Raw genomic sequence first — 25,881 nt, 5'->3', positions numbered from 1 at the left:
GGCCTGCATTTCTATGCCCTATAGCTGTTTCATAAAAACTTGATTTGAGAATAAAACTACCACATTTGTATCGCAAATAAATTTTGCTAATGGCGGATATTTCAGTAGCTTATATACCGTACCCACGATTGTATCAATTGAAATGATTAGAAGTTAAATAAAGCGGCTCTGGGCCTAGCTGTTTCATAAAACTTGTTATTCATAAAGAAATGCTAAATCTCTATGACAATTTTGCTCTCAGCCAATCAAATGCAATGATTTCAGTAGCTTATAACTGTTATTGTGACTTAATTGTTATTGATAACAAGTTTTATGAAACGGCCCTGATCATGCTTCTCCAAAGCTGGTAGCCTACAGACGTGACAGTGGTAGAATATAAACCCATGGACACAACAAATTTCAGAGAGGTTCACATGTCCTATCTCTTTCGATACATATACTCACTATAATGAGTGCATGCCATTCTGCTAGAACGGGTGCAGGGTTGGGGATGTAGGTTTTGGTATAGAAGCAGAAAAATGAGAGGAACAGGTCAGTAAAAGTTTGAGCAAAGTCTAACTAAAAAATTAGAAATTAAGTTATGAATCTTCTATGTTTCGATCAATCAAACACAAATTGGCAACACTGACGTATATCTAATTGCGAGTTCCTCTCCAATTTGCTCTGTACAGAAACTTTCATAAACTTGATTCCTTTTCTTTGCTATATTGATATGGAATAAATTTTTCTATACAGGGGTCGGAATATATAAATTTGCAATGATTAGATATGGATGCACGCTGTATGATTTGAAATTTTCTGATTTATTTAGTACAGAGCAAATGGGGGGGAGCTTGCAAGATATGTTCATATACTTTTTTCTTTTGGTATTAAAGAAAATTCTGCCCCTAGCTGCCCCCTAATCCTGGAGATCTAGCTCCTTTCTTATTGTTAATATGGATAGTAAGGCATAATATGTTACTCAGTTATCAATTTAATTGTCCTTTGAAATAAATTTTTTTCATACATAGGATCAATCTTGAAACTGTTCGAGAATATTATATTCCCAGATCTAAATTTCAAGAATTCATGCAAGCGCAGCTGGCCATATATCTACCTACGTGTACTTATATTGGGGCGGCAGCGCCCACGTGTACTATTTAGAACGTACAGTAAAATTGTTGTACACAAGCTGAATGCGCGTGCATCTTCAAATGAGACAGCTGTCGTCGATTGCTGGAAATTGTACAGACGTAAGCTTAATTTTTACCTCTATTATGCTGTGTTTGAAAAGAAAATGTTGATTATTAAATGAGTGAATGGATATCACTGAGTTTAAGCAAGATTGTTGCATGTACGTTTCATTTTAGAGTGGTTTGTGTTGCAACTAGTCGTAAACTGTTTTGGCTGCCCTTGCACCGACACACAAAAACTGAGCATGCAGCCTCCCCAAACTCTGGGCGTCATCTACCGTACCTCGGTATCGCGATATGACTTGTCGAACTTTCGCACCCAGGCCCAACACCGCGCCGCGCCGCTCTGTTTTAGTGTTGAAAAAGATTACATCATCCACTTACTTTCATTTCGTTGCATCATATTTCCGGCTTTAATAATTAATAGGTTAGATCTACATCTCATTAATCAATGATGATAAAGATGTATGATTTATTTTGATCATCAGGATCATGTCTAAATGGGTAAATAAAGGGTATGAATCTGGGTGGATTCTGAATTGACATGGCTTGCATCATCTTCAAAATTTCAATTGATTGAACAAGAATCAAATTAAAAAGTTTTTATAATTATTTCACCAGTTTTGTTAAAAGCCAAAGTAAGTTTCTTTAAAACATATTAGTCTACAGGCTCTATTCAACTAAAGCCTGATTCACCTGCTCTTTCATATGACGCCTCATTTTTTTAGTATCACCTTCAGGATATCACAAAGAATAAGAGTTTGGATGATTTGGATCTTGAATTGAAAAAAAAAAATTGACCAATTTTGCATGGTCGCGCAATGCACGTAGACTGCATAGGGATGCATGCAATCTGTATGGGAAGAATTTTAGCACACAACATCGGGTGCGCGATCAGACAACCTAGTATTAGTTTGAGAGACGCTGCTACCTGCTGTAAGTTGCCAATCCAATCAATCATTTTGAACATGTACCTGCTTACTTCTGCTCGGTCAGATTTGAGCAAACACCATTGTATTTGGAATAGTATTTATTATTTGATTTCACAGGCTTCATACAGGTGAATTGACAAACTTGAGTGAGAATGGATGCCAGTCTGACCTCGAAGGATATCCGTCAAACTTTCATTGACTTCCATGTGAAGCTGAATGATCTGCCTCATGACTTCTGGAGGTCATCTTCCGTTATCCCTCTGGATGACCCTACCCTCCTCTTCGCCAATGCGGGTATGAACCAGGTGAGGCCTTGGTTTTATTCTTTCCCTCAAGTTCTCCAGTTTATAATGATGACAAAGAAAAAAATCTTACAGATATATATAGAAATAGAATATGACTAATATGTACTGCATGTTATTGACTACTAAACATGCAATCCAAAATTGAAAGTGATTTACTTTTGGGGAAGGCATCCATGACAGTAGATGAATACATCTATCTCAGCCACTCTTGAGATCATTAAACTGGGTTCCTTTGAAACAAAGAATAATTTTTAAATTACTCTTTGTTTGTATTCAAAATATTCAATAATCAAGCTCCACAATATTTAGATACCTGTTTGAATTTATATACACCTGCCAGGGCATTGAGGTCAGCCAGTGATCCTCTCCGTCTCACATATTCAGTTACCCGCACATTAGCCGGTGATAGGACATTTACTGTATCTGCTTCAAAATGTTGGAATGATCTGCCTCTTAGAATCTGGCAGTCTCCATCAGTTAATATAACCTTCAGAAAGGCGCCTTAAAAACACTTTTTTTTTTTGCAGTTTGAGTTGTAAGACTGTTTTTCCTAATTATATGTATTTCTGTAATTTTTATTTTCATTCACTTTAGCACTTTGGGCCTTATGAGAAAAGCGTGGTATAAGTAGTAATAATAATAATGCAGAATTTTATGTACAGCACAGTTTGGAACATGCACATGTGCTCTTCTTGGGATACACACACAAAATGTTTGTTATGGGTTGTGTATTATTTTCTTATAACTAGTAACCAGTTAGTTACCATGGGTTGAGAATAGCTGATGTAGGTCAATGTCTTGTGAAAGGATTACTGTGCAGTTACAGGGTTCCAAACCACATGCCATGATATCCATAGCATGCTGACTTATCCACTGAATGAAAACATTCTTCCAAGATCTGAGTAACGGATAGGATTGTGAATAACTGTACGAATGAGAAGGAAGTGATGAGTGTTTTATTATTGCAATCACTTTAGATAATTTGTATTTTATAGCCTTATTTGTAAAATGGGCCGAGTCTATCATTACATTTTTTTTTACTGATCTTCAAAGATATCGTAGACTGTAATAGTGACTTGGGATATTTGGTCAGTGGTGTTTACGACCAAAAGCACATGTATCATTGAATAAATGGTTGCTATCATGAAATATATATATTTGCTTAAAGCTAAAGACCAGTTATGGTCATGCGATTGCATTGTGAAAGAAACATTGTGAAATTGATCAGAAAAGGTTGATCATCTAGCATAGATGTACTGCAAGGTTCTGGAATCATCAAAATGATTAGAAATTTGGCCAAGTCTTCATAAAGTTAGAATCACTGTACACAGAAAGATGTATATGGGACTACACACACGTGCGCGACACGTGCATTTGTATCTCTCAACAGGCGAGAAATACACTAATTTACCAAATATATCAATTAGTTGGCGGTTTCCCGTCAACATTTTTATCATCATGTATTATTCAAAACATATTCTTTCACATGATTGGTAATAAGAGCTTGCATTACATTTTTTTAAATTGGGGCGTTTCCAATACTGGTCTTTACCTTTAATACCAGTAACTCTAATTGGCAGATTGATCATGGATCCTGTGCCAAATTAGAGAATAGTGTGTCTGGTGCTATGATGATCTGCTATCTGCAATTAGGCCAAACATAACATACATTTTTATATCTTTTCCACCAGTTCAAGCCTATCTTCCAAGGAACAGTAGACCCTAACAGTGACCTTGGACGATTGGCCCGTGCTGTGAACAGCCAGAAGTGCATCCGTGCCGGTGGCAAGCACAATGACTTGGACGATGTAGGCAAGGATGTCTACCATCACACTTTCTTTGAGATGTTGGGCACCTGGTCATTTGGTGATTACTTCAAGGTGAGATGAGGTCACAGACAGCAATCTTTATACAGTAGCCTTCTATTGGATGAGCAGTAAATGAGTTCTGGTTCTCAGCAGACAAAACACACTGCAGCTGAGAACTCGGGGGAGGGGGGGGGGAATGTTTGAGTGACAGGAAAGCTAATGTTTTTATATTAAAAATCTAAAAAGCTTCTATGAAGTAAGAGTAGTTTCTAGGCTGCTATTTGAAGATTTGTAACAAAAACTAATATATTTACAATCTGATGAGGCAGTAATGCTTTTACAGTAGTTGGTCAAAAATAGTGCTGTAGCCGAACCGCCGAACCGAACGGAAGTTCGCCGAACATGGCACTTCCGAACCGAACCGAACCGAACCGAACACAAAGGCCTGGTTCGGACGTTCGGCAGAAAAATGTAAACGTTTTTGCAAGCTAATAAACTTGTCATTTTTGTACCTAATTTTCATGTCATGATTGCTCATTTTATATTTACTTTTTCCCCATTTTCTGTCTTTGTGATTTATGCCTATCCAGTGGTGGGCGCGACTTCACTGGCGCCATTTAAATCCCAAATCCTGACCACGCTACGTCGCGATCGCAAGCCATAAACAAGAATACATGTGGCATGTGCATGATCAAAACAAGTTCAGCTCAAACCCATTCAAATTAATATTTTGATTGTAACAATATCGGACAAATTTTACAATATAAATAATGAAATAAATATTCAATTCAGTATGGTATTTATTTATTCAGGAAAAATAGGGATTTTATATTTTTCCTATTGAAAATAAAATCTTATAAAAAACGGTTATTGACGAGCCTGAATTCTCTATTCAAGATGGCAGCTTTCATGACTCTAACATTAGACAACAACCGTCTCGGAAAATCTTTAAAAAATATCATTTATTGACAAATTGAAAACATGATTCTTTTAAAATTGAAAATAAAACACGATTCAAGACGGAAATACGAATGTAAGTAGTATTTTTCTTCACAAATAATTACGCTTAGAGCAGTTTTTTAATGTGAAATTCGTGCTGGTCGGTGGCAGTGTGCAGAAGTCCTCCGTGCTGGTCGGGCCCGGCAGGCCGGGCGGCCCGCCCAGTGCCGACCGCCGTGGCTATAACGCTGCTTGCTATTACATTACCGAACCCCGAACCGAACCAAGTTCGGGTGAAATATTGCCGAACTCTGCCGAACCGAACCGAACACGAACATAGCGTCTGACTTACAGCACTAGTCAAAAAGCAATTGTAACAATGATATTTAAAATTGATAGCTGTTAGTTAAACAAATAATTTGTTTGTTTTGTGTCCTTTAACACATTATATAATCGTTTTATTTTCTCGGTCGGATGAAAGTAACTGCAATCAGTGGCATCGTCTTTACAGTGGTAATATGAGCCCCAGCACTTTGCTTAACAAGAGTTGATAATTCAATATAGTCATGGAAATACTGTGAGCAAACTATGGATATTTTATTTACTTCATGATACAGATTTTCAATCGAATGTCAAACTATGTAGATTTGACTAATCAAAGTGATAGCTATTATGACTTTTCCATCTTGCATATCCCGATTGTAATCTTTCTTTGGAACTCTTAGAAAGAGTCTTGTGAGATGTCCTGGAAGCTGCTGACCGAGGTTTACAAGCTCCCTGCAGAGAGGATGTACATCACATACTTTGGAGGAGACCCTGAAGCAGGACTAGAGCCAGACCTGGAATGCAAACAAATCTGGCTTGACTTGGGGTAAGTACTGAAGCGGTTGGATTAACCAGAAAGGCACCCACAGGAGTTTGTTTTCATAATGAATCGAGTGTAACATGTATAATATGTAATATGTGTAATTTTGTATCTTTAAACACACAGATAAGTAAGTATGCATAGGGTCGTGATAAACCTACCATGTTCTAGCCTCATGACCAAGAGGAAAGCCAAGAACCAATTTCCAGGAGAACATCAAATCTTTTCTGGAAAAACCCTGCAAGAGTGCACTAGAATGGCAGAGAAGAGATATGAATGGAAAAATGTTGGAATGAACCTTCCAGCAGGGAGAAGATACCATGATAGCTAGATAGTTAATGAAGAATAATGAACACATGATAGGAAAACCAAGTTGTCCCCCTTAAGCCCATAAAATATAACATTTACTGCTTAAATTGATTCAATCCCCCCCCCCCCTCTCTCTCTTTCTGCCGCTCTCTGTATCTTTCTGTCTCTTTTTCTCACTCTTTATCTGTCTTTCTCCCTCTGTCTGTCATCTGACTACCTCTCTTTTCCTCTCTTGCTGTCCTCTTGTTCCCTTGCTCTTCCTCTCTCTCTCTCTCTCTCTATCTCATCTTCCCTTCTACTTACTACAGCATTCCTGAAGAGCGTGTGATGCCGTTTGGCATGAAGGACAACTTCTGGGAGATGGGTGAGGTAGGACCTTGCGGGCCTTGTACTGAGATCCACTTTGATCGTATTGGAGACCGTGATGCTCGCGCCATGGTCAACATGGATGTCCCTGACGTGCTGGAGATCTGGAACCTTGTATTCACGCAGTTCAACAGGTAGTTCATGATGTTTACGTATACTTTGTTATACCTAAAGAAAACAAAACAGCAGTGTTCCCACTTGCTTGTCCTGCCCTAAGTTAGAACGTGCAACCATAGATCACAACAGTGTTAAAGACCTTCTGCTACATCCTATGATCTCCCACGCTGTGGGTTGTCCTCAATCATGCTTGTATAAAAAAAAAAAAGTCCACAAAATACTAAAGATTTTTAATTATCAGTAGACTGTTAATTTCAAAACTACAGTAAAAATTGCTTCCAGCTGCAGTGTATTCTGTATATTTCTCAAAGGGTATTTTGTCCTATTCAATATACATCACTTCTGAAATGAGGATTAGAAGAATGTTAATTTGATAAACGTAATAAATACCTGCAATCTTCTTTAGTTTTGTTTGGTGTAAGAATTGAAAAGACTTGAAAATGCTTAACTTTTTACTTTTAGATGCATGTGCAATCTAATGAAAAGCTTGCAAGTGTCATGTGAGCGGAAATATTGAGCATGAAACTGTCACCAACACGGATCAATATTAATCGTATTTACTTTGTATTGCATTTATTTGAATTTTTTATGATGTAAATTCCACTCAATTCAACTGTTGAGCTGCCATGTGGTTTTTAATAAATACCATTTCAAATCCAACCCTCTGTTTGTGACAGAGAATCTGATGGGGAGCTGAAGGTTCTACCAAAGAAGTGCGTTGACACAGGCATGGGTCTGGAGAGGATTACCTCAGTCATCCAGGGCAAGTCATCCAACTACGATACTGATCTCTTCCAGCCAATCTTTGATGCCATCCAGAAGGTGAGTGCTGGCTGGCGGCAGTTCTACCTGCATGAACAAATGGACACCATGGGGGTGTTTCACAAAGATCCTTAGTCGAACTTAACTCTTAAGTTGGACTTGACAATTATGGAGAGCCATTTGTAGCCTTAAAATAAAATTTCTTCAAAAGCGAAAATTCAAGTATTTTAGACTTTTTATACATTCCACATCAAGAACATGAATTCTCCTTGGCATTAGACGATATGAATGATTTGTATCAACATTTTATGCCTTTTAAAATAACTTTACAAAATATTTTCATAGATGCTAACATCTTTCCATAATTGTTAGGTTCAACTTAAAGATAAGTTCAACTTGGGATCTTTGTGAAACACCCCCCATAAGGCTTATTCTCATATTCAGCTGGTGCTCATGGGTTTGTTTTTTTGTGTACTAAATTGATGGCAAGTAGGGATGGAAAAAGCTGCGCACAACAAAGGTTTCACATGTGCTTGCTTATCTGTGTGTTATGAGATACAAAAATGTGAAGTGCAGTATGCTTTAAAAAAACCACCCACAGTTCACCACAGCATATGAGAACAAGCCGTATGTTGCATGGCAATTGCAGCTTGTACCGACAGCTGATCTTTGTTATGTAATAGTATGTTTCACTGATAACGTTCTTTATTACACTTCCGAGCTCCATTCACTTTACCTTTTAAGGTTTGTCTATTAGGAAAATAGTCAAATATTGAAATAGAGAAAAGATAGAGAGAGATGTAATATTGCTCTCTTGCTTTGTTCAGGCAACTGGAGTGCGTCCATACACAGGGAACGTTGGAGCAGATGATGTTGATGGTATAGACATGGCTTACAGGGTAGTGGCTGATCATATATAGTATAATTTGTGTTCTCTTACTTTGTTCAGGCGACTGGAGTGCGTCCATACACAGGGAACGTTGATGCATGTGATGTTGACGGTATAGACATGGCTTACAGGGAAGTGGCTGATCAAATCGTATCATATAATATAATTTGTGTTCTCTTACTTTGTTCAGGCGACTGGAGTGCGTCCATACACTGGGAATGTTGGAGCAGATGATGTTGATGGTATAGACATGGCTTACAGGGTAGTGGCTGATCATATCCGCACATTGACCATAGCTCTCTCGGATGGAGGCAGGCCAGATAATGTTGGAAGAGGGTCAGTCCTTTAAATGCATTTTCTAGCCTTCATTTGTTCTTATTACAGTCAATGGTTGGCAATACCATACACGCCATACAGTAAAATTACCTACAGTTTTGTTCTTTTTAACAACACATTTGATACATAACTCACAAAAGATTGAATTAGTTTAGAAGATGGAATATACAAAATAAAAAACCTTTTTGACACAGATATTTATGTCTTGCATGAAATATCTGTGAACACTTCTATGTCAGATTTTACATATGAATTAATGAACCAAACCACTTTATGAAGACCTTTTTAGATTAAATCAACTGAAATCTCTTGTAATAAATAAAAGTTCCGAAAAAAAGAAACAAGGATTATTTCTTGTCTAAATTTCAATGATGTCAGAGGTATCACTGATCAATACTACATGCCTAGTGCTCCAACACTTAGTGGTGTAATGTTTGTCTATCACTCATTTTCTTTGCAGTTATGTTTTAAGGAGAATCCTGCGTCGTGCTGTCCGCTTTGCCACAGAGAAGCTGAATGCCAAGCAGGGTCTCTTTGCTTCTCTTGTCACAATCGTACAGGATAACCTGGTGAGGAATAGTACAATATTTGGTTTCTTAAAGTCCATCTGCACTAGTTTGACCAGGAGGGATTAGACTCCCTGCAGGGTCACTGACAGGTGGTTGTCTCATCAAATCAGCTCTCGATTAACATAGAAAAAGGGGACCATGGGGACCAATGGTCACTGATTAGGCACTGTTTGCTATATAAAAGGTGCAAGTAGCTATAAGTAGTGCAGTGGGGCTTTAATTTTCATAATTATTATCATTATATTAATATCATGGGACTTAAAAGCAATTAAGATTTCATTTCATTTTATGTATTGCCAGTTTTTGCCACTCTAGAAAACATGTTCAGACATTTATACAATACTTGTCTACAAGGCAAGGCATATTAGGGTACCCCCCCCCCCCCTCTTCTTTACTGTTGCTTACTGTTTCAAAGTATTTATCCTGTAACATCAATTCTCCCAAAACTGCTGCCGGCAGCAAGATAATCAATAAACTAAAGGTTGAGTGAGATATTTATTTCGGTGTAATGAATGTAAAATTAGAACATTTTTTTTCTAGACTTTTCGTCGCCAATTAAATGACAGGAGTTATGCATCGTTAAGCTAGCTTTAAAAAAGCCTTTTGAAGTGTTGAATATGATTGGTAATATCGAAAATAATATCGCTAGTGACATTCGTTTGTCTCGCAATATATGGTCAACAAGGGATCTAAACGATCACAACGTTTCGTGTGCCGCTGCTACAATATATTTTATCACCTGACAGGAGTTATGCATCGTTAAACTAGCTTTTAAAAAGCCTTTTGAAGTGTTGAATATGATTGGTAATATCGAAAATAATATCGCTAGTGACATTCGTTTGTCTCGCAATGTATGGTCAACAAGGGATCTAAACGATCACAACTTTTCGTGTGCCGCTGCTACAATATATTTTATCACCTGATGAAGTATCGCAGCAGCACCCGAAAAGTCGTGATCTTTTAGATCTCTTGTTGACCATACATTGCGAGACAAACGAATGTCACTAGCGATATTATTTTCAATACTATATCCGCAATGAGTAATATATGTAGCATTAAGATAGGTAATGTTACAATACTTTTGACCCTTTTAGGGTGAAGCCTTCCCAGAGATCATGAAAGATCCTCAGATCGTGATGGACGTCTTAAATGAAGAAGAGGCACAGTTCCTCAAGACTCTCAACAGAGGGCGTCGTGTGCTCGAGAAGACCATCTCGCGGCTTAGCCCTGATTGCAAAGTTCTGCCAGGTAGGGAATTGTGAAGGTTTATAATTAGTCAAACATTTTTTGTTTTTCTTGAATAAATGAATTGCAGATCTCTATCATGGAGGAACTTTGACATTTCTTGGTACATTGACTGTAATCATTATCAGATTAGTGATAAAATGGAACCCTCTGTGAAATATCTGGCAAATTTTGAAACTCATATAGGATAATGGCCAATTTATTGAAGTATGTTAGCCAAAATGATGTTGAAAACGAGGGAGCCATTTCTTTTTTCACGCACCACACTTGCTTAAAACTTGGGAAACAGCAAACAACATATCATACACTTAAGTGGAAATGTTGTCCAATTTTCACAAATGGAAAAAGGATTGTGATAAGTCCACATGATACCATTGCTTTGGACATTCTGAGTCAGTATCTCGTCAAGGAATTCAAAATTGTGTGCTTTTTCTCCTGGAGATTAACCTTTAGATTAACTTTTTCACTCTGTTGGCACACAGGTCGAGCAGCATGGCTACTGTACGACACCTACGGGTTCCCTGTAGATCTCACAGGGCTCATGGTGGAAGAGAAAGGGATGTCTGTTGACTGTGCAGCTTATGAAGAGGCCAAGAAGGCGGCGCAGGTAGGTACCGAAGAAGAGACCACTGTGGTATCTAGGTGAATGTCACCTTCACCTATAGATATGTGTACTGAGAATAGACCTTCGTCGTATTAGTGAAGGTGACATTAAAAATGTTTTTCATTAAACAAATTATACAAAAAACTATACTTCAAGATGAAAATGATTCCTGGTGTTCTTGTTGGTTTTTCTGCCATGTATTTAAGTGGTATCTTCAAATTGAAATGCATTTATTAACGTCATGTTACAATGTTTATGAGTTTATTGCAATACCGTTTACACCTTATAAACGGAATTAGGGGTGACATTTTTTTCAGATATATCATAATTTCACATCTTTCTCTTTCTCCTTTGGCTTATACTTGTTGATAAGTGTTTGCTGCTGATGTTGAATCTTGCTCTAGGCTTGCCAAATATACTTTTTGTCTGCAGGCTGCTTTCAATTTATGCTGTTATTTGAAAGACTTACAGGTTGATGTAGCAGTGTGATATCTTACTTAGATATAAAGAAGTGAATAAATTGAAATTGAAATTGATTCTGTTTATTGCAATAAAAGAACATGCAGCTGGGAAGCTAAAATTATTCAATTTACAAAGTCAATATACAATACAATAAACGATCAAAATATGAATGACTAAAACGGACGACTATAAATCATGCATAATGAATAACTAGGCGTTGTGGCGTGCGCCTGTAATCCAGCTAAAAAGTGGAAGTTACAAACTGATTCAGCCGAGGACGCAGGTTTGAAACTGAGTCACGTCTTTCGGATGGTGACGTTTAAAGGTCGGTCCCAGACGTAAATAATCATATCTGATTGATACACGTCTGTAAAAACCCAATACACACACACACACGGTATAATGAATAAGTTTGTAAACTGGGGGGGGGGGGGGGTGTTGTACCAAGACTAAGATCAACTTAAGTTGGACTTGAACTATGATAGGCCGTTCATGCCACAAGTTCCTCTAACCATTCCTGGATTTGGTTTCTCAAGGGACGTACAAGTCGTGGTCACAAATATACAGAATTAACAGTGGCATGAATGGCCTGCCACTATTTAATCCCAACTTGAGTTGGTCTTAGTTTCTGTGAAACACCCCAGGTCTTTTAGAGTCTGTCAATGGCGGTTAACTGATTGCTTGGTCTTTGTGTTGTTTCTGCTCAGCTTCTATCTCAAGGTAAGGGCTCTGGTGTGGATGATACCATCGGTCTGGATGTCCATGCCATCAATGAATTACAGGAGAAGAGAAAGGTGCCTCCAACCAACGACTCCGCCAAGTACAAGTACGAAAGCAACGATGGCTCATACAGTAGGTCACTCCTCATGAATTGCTTTACCTCCATTGTTGAAAGACTGGAGAGAAATCCCACTTACTCTAAGGGATAGCAACAATATTACGTAGTCAAGGAAATTAGATATGTTCATTTCTATTGAAAAAATTGTCACAATGATTTACACAAAATTTATTTAAAGGGACTTGGTAACATTGTTCAGATGAGAGAAAATGGTGCTAAGCTGGTGACTTCAATGCTAGATGTACAATGTTGGAGCGCCTTGAGGACCTTGCAAGGTCGATACGTGCGCTATATAAGAATCCAATATTATTATTATTAATTAAATATAATCTGAAAGTTTGAGTGAAAATGGACTATTATTTATGATAAAAATTGGGAAAAACTGATCTGATCGATTATGTGTTAGGTGAATGTTATGTTACTCGTCACAAAGCAATAAATTGGCTCTATATAACATTCCAGACATTTAAGTGTTGAAAGATTTTTTAAGGCCTGTCTTCAAGGAAAAACGGTTGGGGAAAATTCAAAAATGGTTGGGAGAATTTACTGTTAATCACTGTTAAAGGGTGTTGCACCGTGACGCCGTCAAAGAAAACCATAAATATCTTTGTAGTTTGAGAATTTTCTCAGGATTTTTTGCCTGTTAGAGGGTAAGTTCAGTAGAAGGAATATATTAAGTAACATTTCATACAAAAATTACACATTTTTTTCATCAACCTTCAACAATCTTACCGAGTCACTTTAACAGGCTCTCTTTGTCACCCTCCCTATCTGCCTGTTTCTTTCGTTCATGCACGCTTCACCTCTCTTCACCTCTCCCGCTTTTGTTTTCATCCCTCTATCTCTCTACTTTCTTCTGTTTCTCCCATTTCCATTTTCCCAGCTCTCTGTCTCTGTTCATGTATCTCTCTCTTCATACAGCTTGCTTATCATAACCGTGAAGAGGAGAGATTGAAAGTTGTCAGAATTTGTATTACATTGGTCATTCCTTTGGGAACATCTCTCTTTCTTTACTCCATGTAATCATGTCTGATTCTTTTTTCTTTCCTTTTTTAAAATGTATTGTAGCTTTTGAGTCGACAGTGGGTACAGTGATAGGCCTGAGGAAGGACAGGCAGTTTGTAGAGGAGGTCAACCATGGGGAAGATTGTGGAGTACTCCTAGACCAGACCTCTTTCTACGCAGAGTCTGGAGGACAGATCTTTGACGAGGGCTTCATGGAGAAAGAAGGAGACAAGGTAAGGAATTGCCCCAAATAAATGGCACTTTGCAGGGTAGAATAATACTTAACTGTCATGGAAGATGAAGTCATTGGCCAAAGAAAGTGACAATTCCAGGGTAGTAATAACAAGTTTAGCATTCCTTTATCTATCTGCTCTTTCATTTAAATGTTGTGGCTGATATGACTTGAGATCTTATTGGAACCCTTTATGAGGTTCATCTGATTGTTACAGATAACTTTTGTTTTATTTACCCGTTAAGATTTTCATATACATAGCCTTCTGTAGTTAAGTTTCCAAGTCTTGTAAAGTAAATTGATTTGAACATGTATTAAATAATTGATTCTTATTAAATTTGGGGAAAATTTCTTCTAAATTTGCTTGACTTATGCCAATAAGGATCAACGTCCTCAGAAACCGGTGTGTTGGCTCAGTCAGTAGAGCGTCCGCCTCAAAACAGGGAGGTCGTGGGTTCGAACCCCGGCCGCGTCATACCAAGAGACGTTAAAAGACGGGAGTTGCTGCTACCTTGTTTGAAGTTCAACGATAAGGGATAGAGCAATGTCGATCTGGTGCTGCTCAGTGGCTGCCAGGCTCACAATCAATTGGGCGAAAAGAATTTCCATTTTCGGTTTAACTTAATAAAATTTGGAGTGGAGTTTAAAAGATTATTATTTATTATTGTTACCACATTGACTTGATGATTATGATGATCGTTGCGATGGAAAAAACCAAAGAAAGAGGATTTGACCACAATGGGATTTGAGTTTGAATGGGTATAACTAAAATATTTGTTGATGAAACATTGCATCTTCTCTCTGTCACCCCATAGGATGTAGAGTTCCGTGTAACCAACGTGCAGGTCAAAGGTGGCTACACACTTCACATTGGAAAGGTGTCTGCTGTAGGAGACACAACCAAAATCAGAGTTGGAGACAAGCTGAATCTCTACATTGATGAGGTATAGCAATGGAACAATTGCTTAAAGATAAAGACCAGTTATGGTCATGCGATTGCATTGTGAAAGAAACGTTGTGGAATCGATCAGAAAAGGTTGATCATCTAAGCATATAAGTATTGGTGTGTACTGCAAGGTTCTGGAATCATCAAAATGATAAGAAATTTGGCCCAGTCTTGATAAAGTCACAAGCACTGTACACAGAAGGATGTATATCGGACTACACAAACACGTGGCAGAAAAATCTGTCCCGATTTTTATGATGTTACATGCCATATTTAGAACATGAAGGCATTTGAAGAGCCATGCTTTTCAGAGAACATGTTTTATCTGATCTTCTTCCACCCTTGCGTAATAACAATAATAACGCTCATAAATTATTTTTCACCTCTTCCCAGAACTCAACCTTCTCTTTAAGACTGGTTAGCCTTATTGATACGATGTGTAAATGCAGTGTGATTGAATGTAGATTTTCTTCTGTGTATCACCAGGGTGCCATAAACAGTTGTAGTTATTTTAGAATCATGCTTTATTGAAACCATTATCTGTAGGGAATGTCCAGAGTTCAGCCTTTGAAACAACTTTCCTGCAGTAGGATGACTTAATATCACTCAATACTTTGTACCTGAGGTCCAGTCTACAGACCTGATAATTACCTGATTTAAATCGGTTTTCCTTTTTGGGTTGTTTTTTTTTTCTTCCTGATTTTAACCCTATTTTCCCTCATTTCCCAAATTTGTCCAAAATTTTCTTATTCAAAAGTAGGGGAATGTTGTTAGATGCCATTTTTTTAAATGTGAATCCTTTTTTTTTTTTTTTTTACTCAAAGGGGGGGGGGGGGGTGGTTTAGTGCTTACTTTCACCCCTGAGTCTATGATCTGGGTGAATGGATCAGTACCCTTTTCGACGAGACAACAAAAGTTGTGAAAAGGCCAAATTTGTATTATGTATTCAATCACGTTTTTTGTTGGCCGAGTTTTGTTAAGGGTTTGCTTTAGGTCAAAATAGTTTTCTTGAATGTTTGTAATTTCGGTATCTGTAAAGTCAGTGAAATCAATAGCAGGAACAACAAGAGGAACAAACATATTATGAATCACCCATAAGTTCATTAATGATCCTCAAGTTCTTTATTTTCTAACCTTGAAAGGTGAGAAGAAGACCTGTAATGAGCAACCACACTGGGACTCATGTCTTGAACTTTGCCCTCCGCAAGGTGCTGGGTGAGGCTGATCAGCGAGGCTCACTGGTGGCGCCAGACAGGCTACGATTCGACTTCAGTGCAAAGGTGAGTACAACATTAAAGGTAATACAAAGTTTTGGTATGGGGTCATGAATTGGTTCATGAATTGGTTCATGAATTGGAAGCATATGCGATCCTACAATATTCAGTGATCGTTGTCGCAGTTGAAATCGAGTCTAAAGTTATGAAATTATAAATAATACACTCTTTTTGTTTTATAGCTCCCTCTCAAGGCCAAGATATTAATTAAGCTATAAAACTTTGTTTCTTGACTAAAATCAACCATTTTGCAATTCTTGTTTGGAAGTTATATATTACATCTACATATTCTGAGATTTGGTAGGCCATAGGCGCTATTTGAAATTCATCAAAATTTACCGGGAGCACCGGTAAATTTTTATATTCAAATTTTCTCGAAAGCAGAAGTGTTTTAGAGGCTAAATTTTCTAGCGCTTATAATAAATCCACAGGGGCATCCAAATATATCCAAATTGTAAAGAATCACTATCCACCCACTTTTCAAAATTTCGCAAAACTTTGTATTACCTTTAATTTCATTATTTCATTTTGTGTTATTATCAGGACCCAGTTTTAGGCCTGTTCCCACATATATATATATATATATATATATAGTTTGTTGATATCACATGTTATCATCATCGATATTGTCAATGCCATCATTGTTGTTTTCGTCATCAATTTTTGATTCTCATTATTCTTGCAGGGAGCCATGAAGACAGAGCAGATTAAGAATGCAGAAGAGATTGCCAATCAGGTCATCTCTAAGAAAGAAACGGTCTATGCCAGGGTCACACCTCTCGTCGAGGCCAAGGCCATCCAAGGGTTACGTGCTATATTTGATGAGGTAGGTCTTGTTTCATCCCTCCAGGTTATGGGATCGCTGTAACGGATTAATACAAGGTTCACAGCTATCAAGGTAATCAAGGAAAAAATGGGAAATGTCATTCCCCTTTTTGACAGTCAGTGACAAGTCAGGGAATTGGAAAAACTACTCAAATTAAAAAATAAGGGAATTTAGTTGGTCTTCAAATTCTATATCTCAACTAATACAACTCTGCCTGTCTGCAATTTGAATGCTTCAGATAAATGTCCTCATAAGAGACAATAATTGTTTCTCATATTTCAGACGTATCCTGATCCAGTCAGAGTGCTCTCCGTTGGTATACCTGTAGAAGATATGACCTCTGACCCCGCTGGGCCTGGAGGTACCGTCACATCGGTGGAGTTCTGTGGTGGAACGTAAGTCAATCTGCTTCACCTCTATGTTCCCAGACACTTATTGTTCAACGCCCAAAGATCTTAAGACTGTAGCACAGTCTGTGTGCATGCAAAGTTCCCAAATTCTAATGTTTCTACTCTTGAGAAGGTTAAGTTCTGTTAAGGTGGGGGGGGGGGGGGTGGGGGAATATTTCATGAGCTACAGTTAACAACTAAATTATACATGCCCTTTCCAAGTTTTGCAAGTTCTTTAAGTATGTGAGGGGAAAAAAGATATTTCTAGATTCATGTTTCTTGGGAATGTGACATATTAAAGCTTACATCTAAAAGTATTCAACAAAGGCCCTAATTCAACCAGTCCACCTTTCATTCTTGAGTTACAAAAAACACAAACATACATCAGATTTACAAGGAGTTTGAATAATTCAGTTGTTAACTGTATCTCATGGCAGTCATACCAATGGTGGTCAATGGCATAATATCAGTATCATGAAAAGAATACCTCTTGAAATTCCTTAATTTCCTAGATATTATTAGAGAGAGTTTGAAACTGTAGACCAAATTTTGAATGCATGTGTGTGTGTTTGTGTGTGAAGTCAATTATACCAGTATCCGTGTGTAATGTGTTTCACTGTGTGTGATTTACAGCAGTATTGAGTCGGTTATCTACGCTGTAAGGACAGAGGTGAAACCTTTTCCGACAAGTTTCTTTTCTCAAACCATTCACCTAGCCAGTACTCTTGATGCATGTTCCTGTTGTTGTCTGTTTCAGCCATGTACGCAATGCTGGTGACATAGGAACCTTTGTGATTTCATCCGAGGAAGCCATCGCCAAGGGAATCCGAAGGATAGTAGCCATCACTGGGCCAGATGCTGATAAGGTAAGTCTAGGACTAACCATAGTTTTACATATTTTGATTGGCACATTAAATTCATGCTCTGTTCACAATATGATACAGCGTACTTCAAAAGAAGGAACAATTTGCACAATATCTACTTCTTTTGTTCCATTTCAAATATATATTAACATTTTCAAATTTACAACATCCATGTATTGATAAGTTCCAAGTCAATGTATTTCCATGATAATTACATTATATATTTTTACTATTTGAATGTAAGTTTTTAGTACATATTTTCATGGAATATTTTCCCAGGTAATAAAAAAATAATAAAACAGTGATAGCAGTGTTTATATTTGGCATGTCAAGATCCTATGCCTTTGATTGTTCAAAACTGCAGACATGAAATTCACTACTGACTGCTGGGCAGTATAGCCAAAGATATTGACCGGGCATAGTTCTACTTGCCGTACAATGCAAGGATGGAATACATGTGTGCACTTCTTCTTCTTCTTCTTCTTCTTCCTTTTGAGTACCGTACAGACCTCTTTACAGAGTATTATCGTACTATACTGGGGTGTGTGCAGGTGGACCACTACACCGGGGTTTCTTTAAATTTCACCACATTTTCAAATACAGTTTGATCAGGACATTTTTTTCAAAATATCCCTTTTTGAGAATCCATAGGTTGGATCCAGCTTATAAAAGAAATATTGACTGCTGAATTGTTCGGTCATGGTTTAAACTATTGCTCCTCGGTGATCTTGAGATTGCACTGTGCCCCTCAACTTTGTTTTGGGGCACAGTACAGTTTTGAGATTGTCTCAGGCTATAATTCTAACTGTGCCCCCCGATGCATTCAATAATTGTATAATATACGTTTCTATATTCAGAATTGGGGGCGGGGGAGGGACAAAAACACATTCTGCTCTCAGTTCTTGAGCAGAAATTGAGATGGTTCTCAAAGTATTGGAACAATATAAACAACATGGATGGCCCTATCTTAAGGATATCTTGTGTTTGTGTATTTCAGGCCAACGTGCGTGCGGAGGGTCTAGAGAAGCAGGTAGAGGCCCTGGCCACCAAGATCCAAGCCAAGGGAGCTAACATGATGCAGAAGATACTCTCAAAGGCTGTCTATGAACTTGGAAATGTAAGTTATCAAATGTTTTCGGTGCAGATCATGCCAGGAAGTGGCCACGCTTGGCCATTGTTTTCAATCTCATGAAGTTATCTAGCGTGCACAGCCATTGTGACACACCTAGTTACAGTTGTTTCAAATTACTATTTCATGTTTCTCCCCATATTGTCTCCCCATATTATTTCTCAGACATTAGTAAAACACTTGTTAATCTGTCCATAACAACACAGTTCTAAATTTAGGAGTGTTTGTGAAACGGAGAAATCACTGTGGCAACAATTTCAGAAAGAATTTCATTTTAGTTTATGCATACTGTGGAATGCAGAGGCCATGCTCCATGCTTTGTGCACATTTATTAATAAAGTACATTTTCTTCTTTACATAGATATTAATCATATGCTTATATAAGGAAAGTTTTGTATAAACTTACAGTTTCTGATTTACATGTGTTATTTCTCCCTGTCCTCATGCTATACTTGTCGGATTAAAAATAGTGTATCCCTTTTACAGCCAACATCAAATTCTGTTGAACTTTACAGGAATTATAAATATGTCACGTATGTCCTATGAAATCCATGAAATTTAAACGTTAGCAGTGTCCTAGTATTCAAATTATGCAAGGAAACCTGTTTACTTTCTAGACTTCACTGTCAGACACTATTGAGTGACTGACTGATTTCTTTTTTCTTTGGTAATAACATACATAAAATGAGCTGTAAAGGGTACATGAGCATTTGTCTATATAAATAACCCACTTCTTGTAATGGCCAAAGTTAAACTGATTGAATCTTTGCGCAGCACAAAATCGTACAACCATTCGGTACAAGGGTCTGAAAATCAGACTATTTAATTAAATTTGATTCGACAACTAAAAGTCGTTATTTCCCAACAAAAGGACATTTTCAAGTCCTGTTGTTTTGAGGGAGGGAAGTTAAAAATTAGTATTATCTGTCAAATGATGTTGGATTTTAACTTTTTTAATTTTTGAGGCCTGCAAATGGGACATAGTACCTTTAACTCATCTTTCATCTCTCTCTCTCTGTCTCTCTCTGTCTCTCTCTCTCTGTCTCTCTCACTCTCTTTTTGTCTCTCAATCTTTCTGTCTCTGTATCTCTATCTCAAATTGAAATGAATTGGGTCTCTCTCTATCATCCTGTAGGATCTGAATGTAGCTATTGTTCCTCAGTGGAGGAAAGACACAATGCGCAACAGGCTCAAAGAGCTGAAGAAGTGCCTTGATGACATGGATAAAGCAAAGAAGGCTGAAGTCATGCAGAAAGTAAGTTTGTTTACACTTGAACAGTACTGGTTCGTTGGTGTGGTTGGTAGTGATGTCAACTGTTTCAGGATTGAAATGAAGCTTGGAGTAGACTCCATATCTCGTTAGCTCAAGCAGTAGTCTTTGAACTGGGAGATCCCGTAGTCAGTCCATTGGTGCTCTGATGTGAAGCCTTGGTCACTCTGATGAACTGGGAGATCCCTTAGTCAGTCCATTGGTGCTCTGATGTGAAGCATTGGTCACTCTGATGAACTGGGAGATCCCCTAGTCAGTCCATTGGTGCTCTGATGTGAAGCATTGGTCACTCTGATGAACTGGGAGATCCCCTAGTCAGTCCATTGGTGCTCTGATGTGAAGCGTTGGTCACTCTGATGAACTAGGAGATCCCTTAGTCAGTCCATTGGTGCTCTGATGTGAAGCATTGGTCACTCTGATGAACTGGGAGATCCCCTAGTCAGTCCATTGGTGCTCTGATGTGAAGCATTGGTCACTCTGATGAACTGGGAGATCCCCTAGTCAGTCCATTGGTGCTCTGATGTGAAGCATTGGTCACTCTGATGAACTGGGAGATCCCCTAGTCAGTCCATTGGTGCTCTGATGTGAAGCATTGGTCACACTGATGAACTGGGAGATCCCCTAGTCAGTCCATTGGTGCTCTGATGTGAAGCATTGGTCACTCTGAATATGATTTACCTCCAGGAATTGTGGGTCCCCGAATCACCATCCCCCTAGAGATAAAATGAATATTAACCAGTTGTTGATCAGTAAAGAAGAGAATCCAGAAGAGGAAATAAAAGTCATCTCTGATCATAAGACACTCTTCCAATGTAGTTCTGTAAATTCTTCAGAAACCCTGTTATACCGTCTTCTACCTTATTGTTATTTAGCTTGAAAGGGATCCAGTAACTTTGTCTACGATTCTGAAACAAAATCCTGGTTTTAGCTCATGCTGCAATGATAATTATAAACCTTTAGGTCAGTCAGGAACCCCATGACTTTTACAAGCCGATCGCCTGTCTGATTATCAAGATATTTATGATTGGAATTACAAATTTTAAAAACGGTTTTCATACGGTTTTACACTACAGACTATTGGGGAAAACGAGTATGGTAAAACCAGTCATTCAAAGATTTTTACTTTTTTGAGGCACTTCTTGATTCTTTTGAAGCGCAATTTTTTTAGGGCTTCAATATTACACCATATCACAGACACTGATAGGACCGTGCATCTCAGTTTTAACATTGTTAAACGATGCCTTTAAAAATCTTAGATTTTTCATGTATTAGTGCCTTTTTGTTTGCATAGAGGAGGATGATGATGTCTTAAACATCTGTCAAACGACCCTACCGACAGAAAATTAATTTTTCCTGTGATCAACTCTCTTCCATCAGACCAAGGAGGCGGCTAACGAGATAATTGCCAGCAACCCTGATGTACCCTTCTTGGTGGCCCGTCTAGAGGCTGGCTCCAACTCTAAAGCCTTGGATGCTGCTCTCAAGGAGTTCAAGAGCAAGTCACCCAAGACCTCTGCCATGCTCTTCAGTGTGGACCAGGAAGCCAACAAGATTGTCTGCCTGGCACAAGTACCTAAGGTAACTAACCATGGGCCTCTTCAACCCACTTGAGACAGTGACAGTTTCATCTTTCATGCATTTTAAGAGGGTTTTATCAAGGAATGTTTCTTGGATTGTGAACTTTGATACCATGGAACAGTGTTATTATATAGAACAAAAATTCAATAAATTTTGTACAACCATAATTTATTGCAAAAGAAGCTCAAGTTGAGGAATCCTTCAATTAGATAATTATTATTTTGGCACATGTTCACGCTCATACTCTTATACATTTTACAGGAACCCTTAATCGAAATGAACAACCAGTAATTATTCACAGTGATGGCCCCAAATCCTATGTCTTATTAACAGCTTAATCATTGATCTTACTTCTTTGTATTAAATGGTGGCTTCATTATGTTTACTCCAACAGGATGCTGTCGGCAAGGGACTAAAGGCCAACGAATGGGTGCAGGAAGTAGCAGGCATCATGGGAGGAAAGGGCGGAGGTCGTGACGTGTCCGCACAGGCCACAGGAGACCAAATAGGAGTTGTGGACCTGGCCGTGGAGATGGCACAACAGTTTGCTCAACTTAAACTAAGCAGTTAAGGCTAACAGTGATTTGTATTTTTCTTTCTTCATGTAAATCTATTATAGTTATAATGTTATTTTAATGGCTAAGTTTAGTTATTGCAAGTGCTGGGAAATACAATGAGAATCTACTCTTCTATTTGCTGAAGGCAATTTCTATAAAAAAACAAGGATATTAAATATAGATTTTACCTTCGAATAAATGACTACATGATATGAGTGAATGTAAAAAACCTTTATTTAAATCCCAAATACAGATGATACTTGTGAAGTTGCAACATCTGTTTAAATTTCAGGTATCTGCAATAACCTGAAATTTTTGAGATTGATGTCTGGCACTTGCAATTAGTTTACATTGGCTAAAGATTGCATGCATATTAAGTACCGGTATATGAGACTGATATGTGGAATGCATGAGAAACCATAGAGTGCCCTCATGTATCCTAGTCAGAGTTCATATAGAAGGAATGTCCTGTGAGAATCTGAATAGCCTACTTTTTTAGGAGGTTACATCTATGTAGAGTGGACCACAAAAAAGGGCTTTCGTAATACCTTTTTTGAAGTGATACATTATTGTTTTACAAAAATAAGTGCCCCACACATGTGCAGCAATTGGTGTAGCGCTTTGTAACTGCAAGGAAAAGGCGCTATGTCAAATACTGTTTGGATTAGATTGGAAACGATATGGGACCAAGGTTTCCAACAATTTCACCCATAAAGCCTTGTTAAAGGTAATACAAACTTTTGGTAATATTTCAACAGGATTGGATTATGAAATTTAAAATTTGCATTTTTATTGTGAAACCTAGTGTTGGAATAAGCAACTTTGAAAAAATTAGTCTGTAAAACGCTAAGGATTTTGAGGAATTAAAATATCAAATTTATCGGTGCTCCAGACAAATTTCAAATAGCGCCTACGGCCAAACAACGGCAGCTGCAACCATGAAAGTCTCGGAATAAGCAGTTCTGATATATAGTTTCCAACCGGTAATAGAAAATTGATTGATTTTAGTCAAGAAACATTGTTTTGAAGCTTCAAAGTAACATCAATCTTGAGAGGGAGCTATACAACATAAATATTTTATTATTCACAGTTGCATCTCTTGGACTTGATTTCAACCGCGACAACGATCATCAAATGTTGTAGGATTCATTCAATAGGTTCATTTGAACCAAATTCATGACCCCATACCAAAACTTTGTATTACCTTTAAGATACGAAGCTGTAACCACAATAATTTTGTGGTAGTGGTGACGGAAGTAGAACACGCTTGTTTCAGGTGCTCCATTCTCTTTCATAGTCTGTAGGTCCCCTAGTTGTGTATGTACAAACATATATTCTCTGCTTTTGTTAGTTGTTCCACCCAAAACAAGCATAAAGTGTCAAGCCAAGATTTAAGAGAATTGGGTCTGTGCATTAGTTTATTTGATGGGGTAATGATATATGTATGATATACCAGTATAGCTTGTGTTTGTTTTATTTTGTTTTCTTTTAACTTAATTATCAAATTTTTCTTTAGTCATGTAATGCAAACTAATCACGGCTAAATTTTGCAAGAAATTGAATATATTGGTATTCAAAAATTGTTGAATACAGGAAGTAGTACTGATTAAGGATCTGAATAGTTGTGTGATCAAAATCAAAATGCAGGGTTATTTTTGATCTTTCCATGGAGGAGAAATTCCCTCTTGGTTTTAATCAGAAACAGTTGTACAACCGTCTTAAGACATACATCACTCCAGTACGTTGGCTATTTCAGGATCTTTCCAATCAAATGATAACTTTATGTGGAATGCCTCACAATGTTAATGTTACCTCATGATCTTCCTATTCACACTCGGTCAATTCTTTGACATCTGGTGCATTGAAAAGGCTGCATGTTTCATATGTGCATGAGCAGAGATGGATTTCCACCAGCTATACAGCTATGAATTGTTGGATAGTTTGATGTAATAAAGAATCCACATATCTGAGCTTGACTACCATTGAAGATGTAGTTGTCTTTTCTTGCCGCACATGCTCAAAGTAATATGAACACCCCTCGTGTGGATACAGGGTGTCGCAAAAGGTATTCAATGTTGAAATCATAAAGTAGAATTAATTAAATTGTTATGTTTAACTACATGATAAAAATGTTGTGACAAGGCAAAGTTATTGTTGTGTTTGATGAACCATGAAGAACAATTTTGATCTATTCTTTGAACTTGGCCCACATGTTGATTACCGGTAATCCTTTTAGCTTCATTCATGTAGGAACGTTTCTTGTAAAAACAATACATGAGTAGTATGAGTATGTATGAGTAATGATTTAGGTCAAATATTTACAGGATTAATAGTGAAAATAGTTGATTTGAGCTGTGATATGCAAGGCTATGTTTCTACAGTAACAGATGGGTTTACCTTATAAAATAGGGTGAACAAATATTAAGCTAGCCTTATTTTCTTAATTGTCATGCAACTTAAGTATGAATGTATCATCCAGAATTCCAGACTAACATGGGAACATAAATTAAAGGATGTGGTTTAACTTTAGATGTACATATTCCAATTCATTGTACGTGTATTAAGTCTATTTCAAAGGTACTGCTAAACATCTTTTAGGCAAATATATCATGTATTAAATAATTTACATTGAGGTTCAGGATTACATTCAAGGTCTAAGAGTGTTTACATGTTGACTAAATGGGTGGGTTTTTAAGATTAAAATTGGCTGTTCATGTATTCCTCTGTAGTGTTTCACAGAGCAGTTAAGGACATTAATTTTGTGTAATTGGTATAAAGAAACCTAACCCTTAATTCTTTGTATAAGCGGTTAATTTTACTAAATCGCCAAAATATATTTACAGCGATATTCAATGAAAACAACTTTGGTGATGTTCCAGCATGAAATTGAAACTGGAACTAAAGAGGCTTTCAATAATAATTTGTATGTGAACTAGAGGAACACAATTTTCAAATTAGATGTGATTATGTCAATGATGAGAAATTATTGAATGGTAATTGTAAATTGACATGGAACAGATCTTTATGAAGGTGTATGGTAATGCCATTGATGTAAGTGATAATCAAATCATCATTCTTGCATTTTCAGCTGAAAAATTGAAATGTAAACATGCTCAAATGTAATAACAAAACAAAAAAATATTAATTCCCAAGAAAGCATACTGTTTTGTTTTGCTTTTGTGTATTCTGTTGCAATACAACTTTTATTAGGCGTCATTCCATTAACATATATCATGTCTTTAGTGAATTCGACTCATCTGGTATTCAGAATAAACTGACAAATTTATAAGATAA

The 25,881-nt window shown here is 37.5% G+C and overlaps 1 protein-coding gene across 1 annotated transcript; it reads left to right on the top strand.

Moving 5' to 3' along the window:
• The first annotated feature begins 1,134 nt into the window (after positions 1-1,134).
• On the top strand, positions 1,135-25,881 carry LOC589790 (alanine--tRNA ligase, cytoplasmic). Its single transcript, XM_030975139.1, has 21 exons — positions 1,135-1,232; positions 2,222-2,409; positions 4,101-4,289; positions 5,882-6,027; positions 6,639-6,830; positions 7,491-7,635; positions 8,655-8,800; positions 9,261-9,369; positions 10,464-10,617; positions 11,097-11,221; positions 12,388-12,532; positions 13,587-13,756; positions 14,571-14,699; positions 15,844-15,981; positions 16,661-16,801; positions 17,084-17,196; positions 17,948-18,056; positions 19,051-19,170; positions 20,318-20,437; positions 21,830-22,030; positions 22,425-25,881. The coding sequence occupies exons 2-21, from the start codon at positions 2,257-2,259 to the stop codon at positions 22,599-22,601; spliced, it is 2,922 nt and encodes a 973-aa protein (XP_030830999.1). The 5' UTR covers positions 1,135-1,232; positions 2,222-2,256; the 3' UTR covers positions 22,602-25,881.

The sequence above is a fragment of the Strongylocentrotus purpuratus genome, unplaced genomic scaffold (genome assembly GCF_000002235.5).
Source record: "Strongylocentrotus purpuratus isolate Spur 01 unplaced genomic scaffold, Spur_5.0 spur5_scaffold_8, whole genome shotgun sequence".
NCBI classification, from domain to species: Eukaryota; Metazoa; Echinodermata; class Echinoidea; order Camarodonta; family Strongylocentrotidae; genus Strongylocentrotus; species Strongylocentrotus purpuratus.
This window is presented reverse-complemented; position numbering and strand designations above follow the sequence as displayed.

Coding starts and splice junctions, on each gene's coding strand:
- LOC589790 (XM_030975139.1), top strand. CDS start 2,257: ATGGATGCCAGTCTGACCTCGAAGGATATCCGTCAAACTTTCATTGAC. Junction 9,370..10,463: donor CAATCGTACAGGATAACCTG/GTGAGGAATAGT, acceptor TGACCCTTTTAG/GGTGAAGCCTTCCCAGAGAT. Junction 20,438..21,829: donor AGGCTGAAGTCATGCAGAAA/GTAAGTTTGTTT, acceptor CTCTTCCATCAG/ACCAAGGAGGCGGCTAACGA.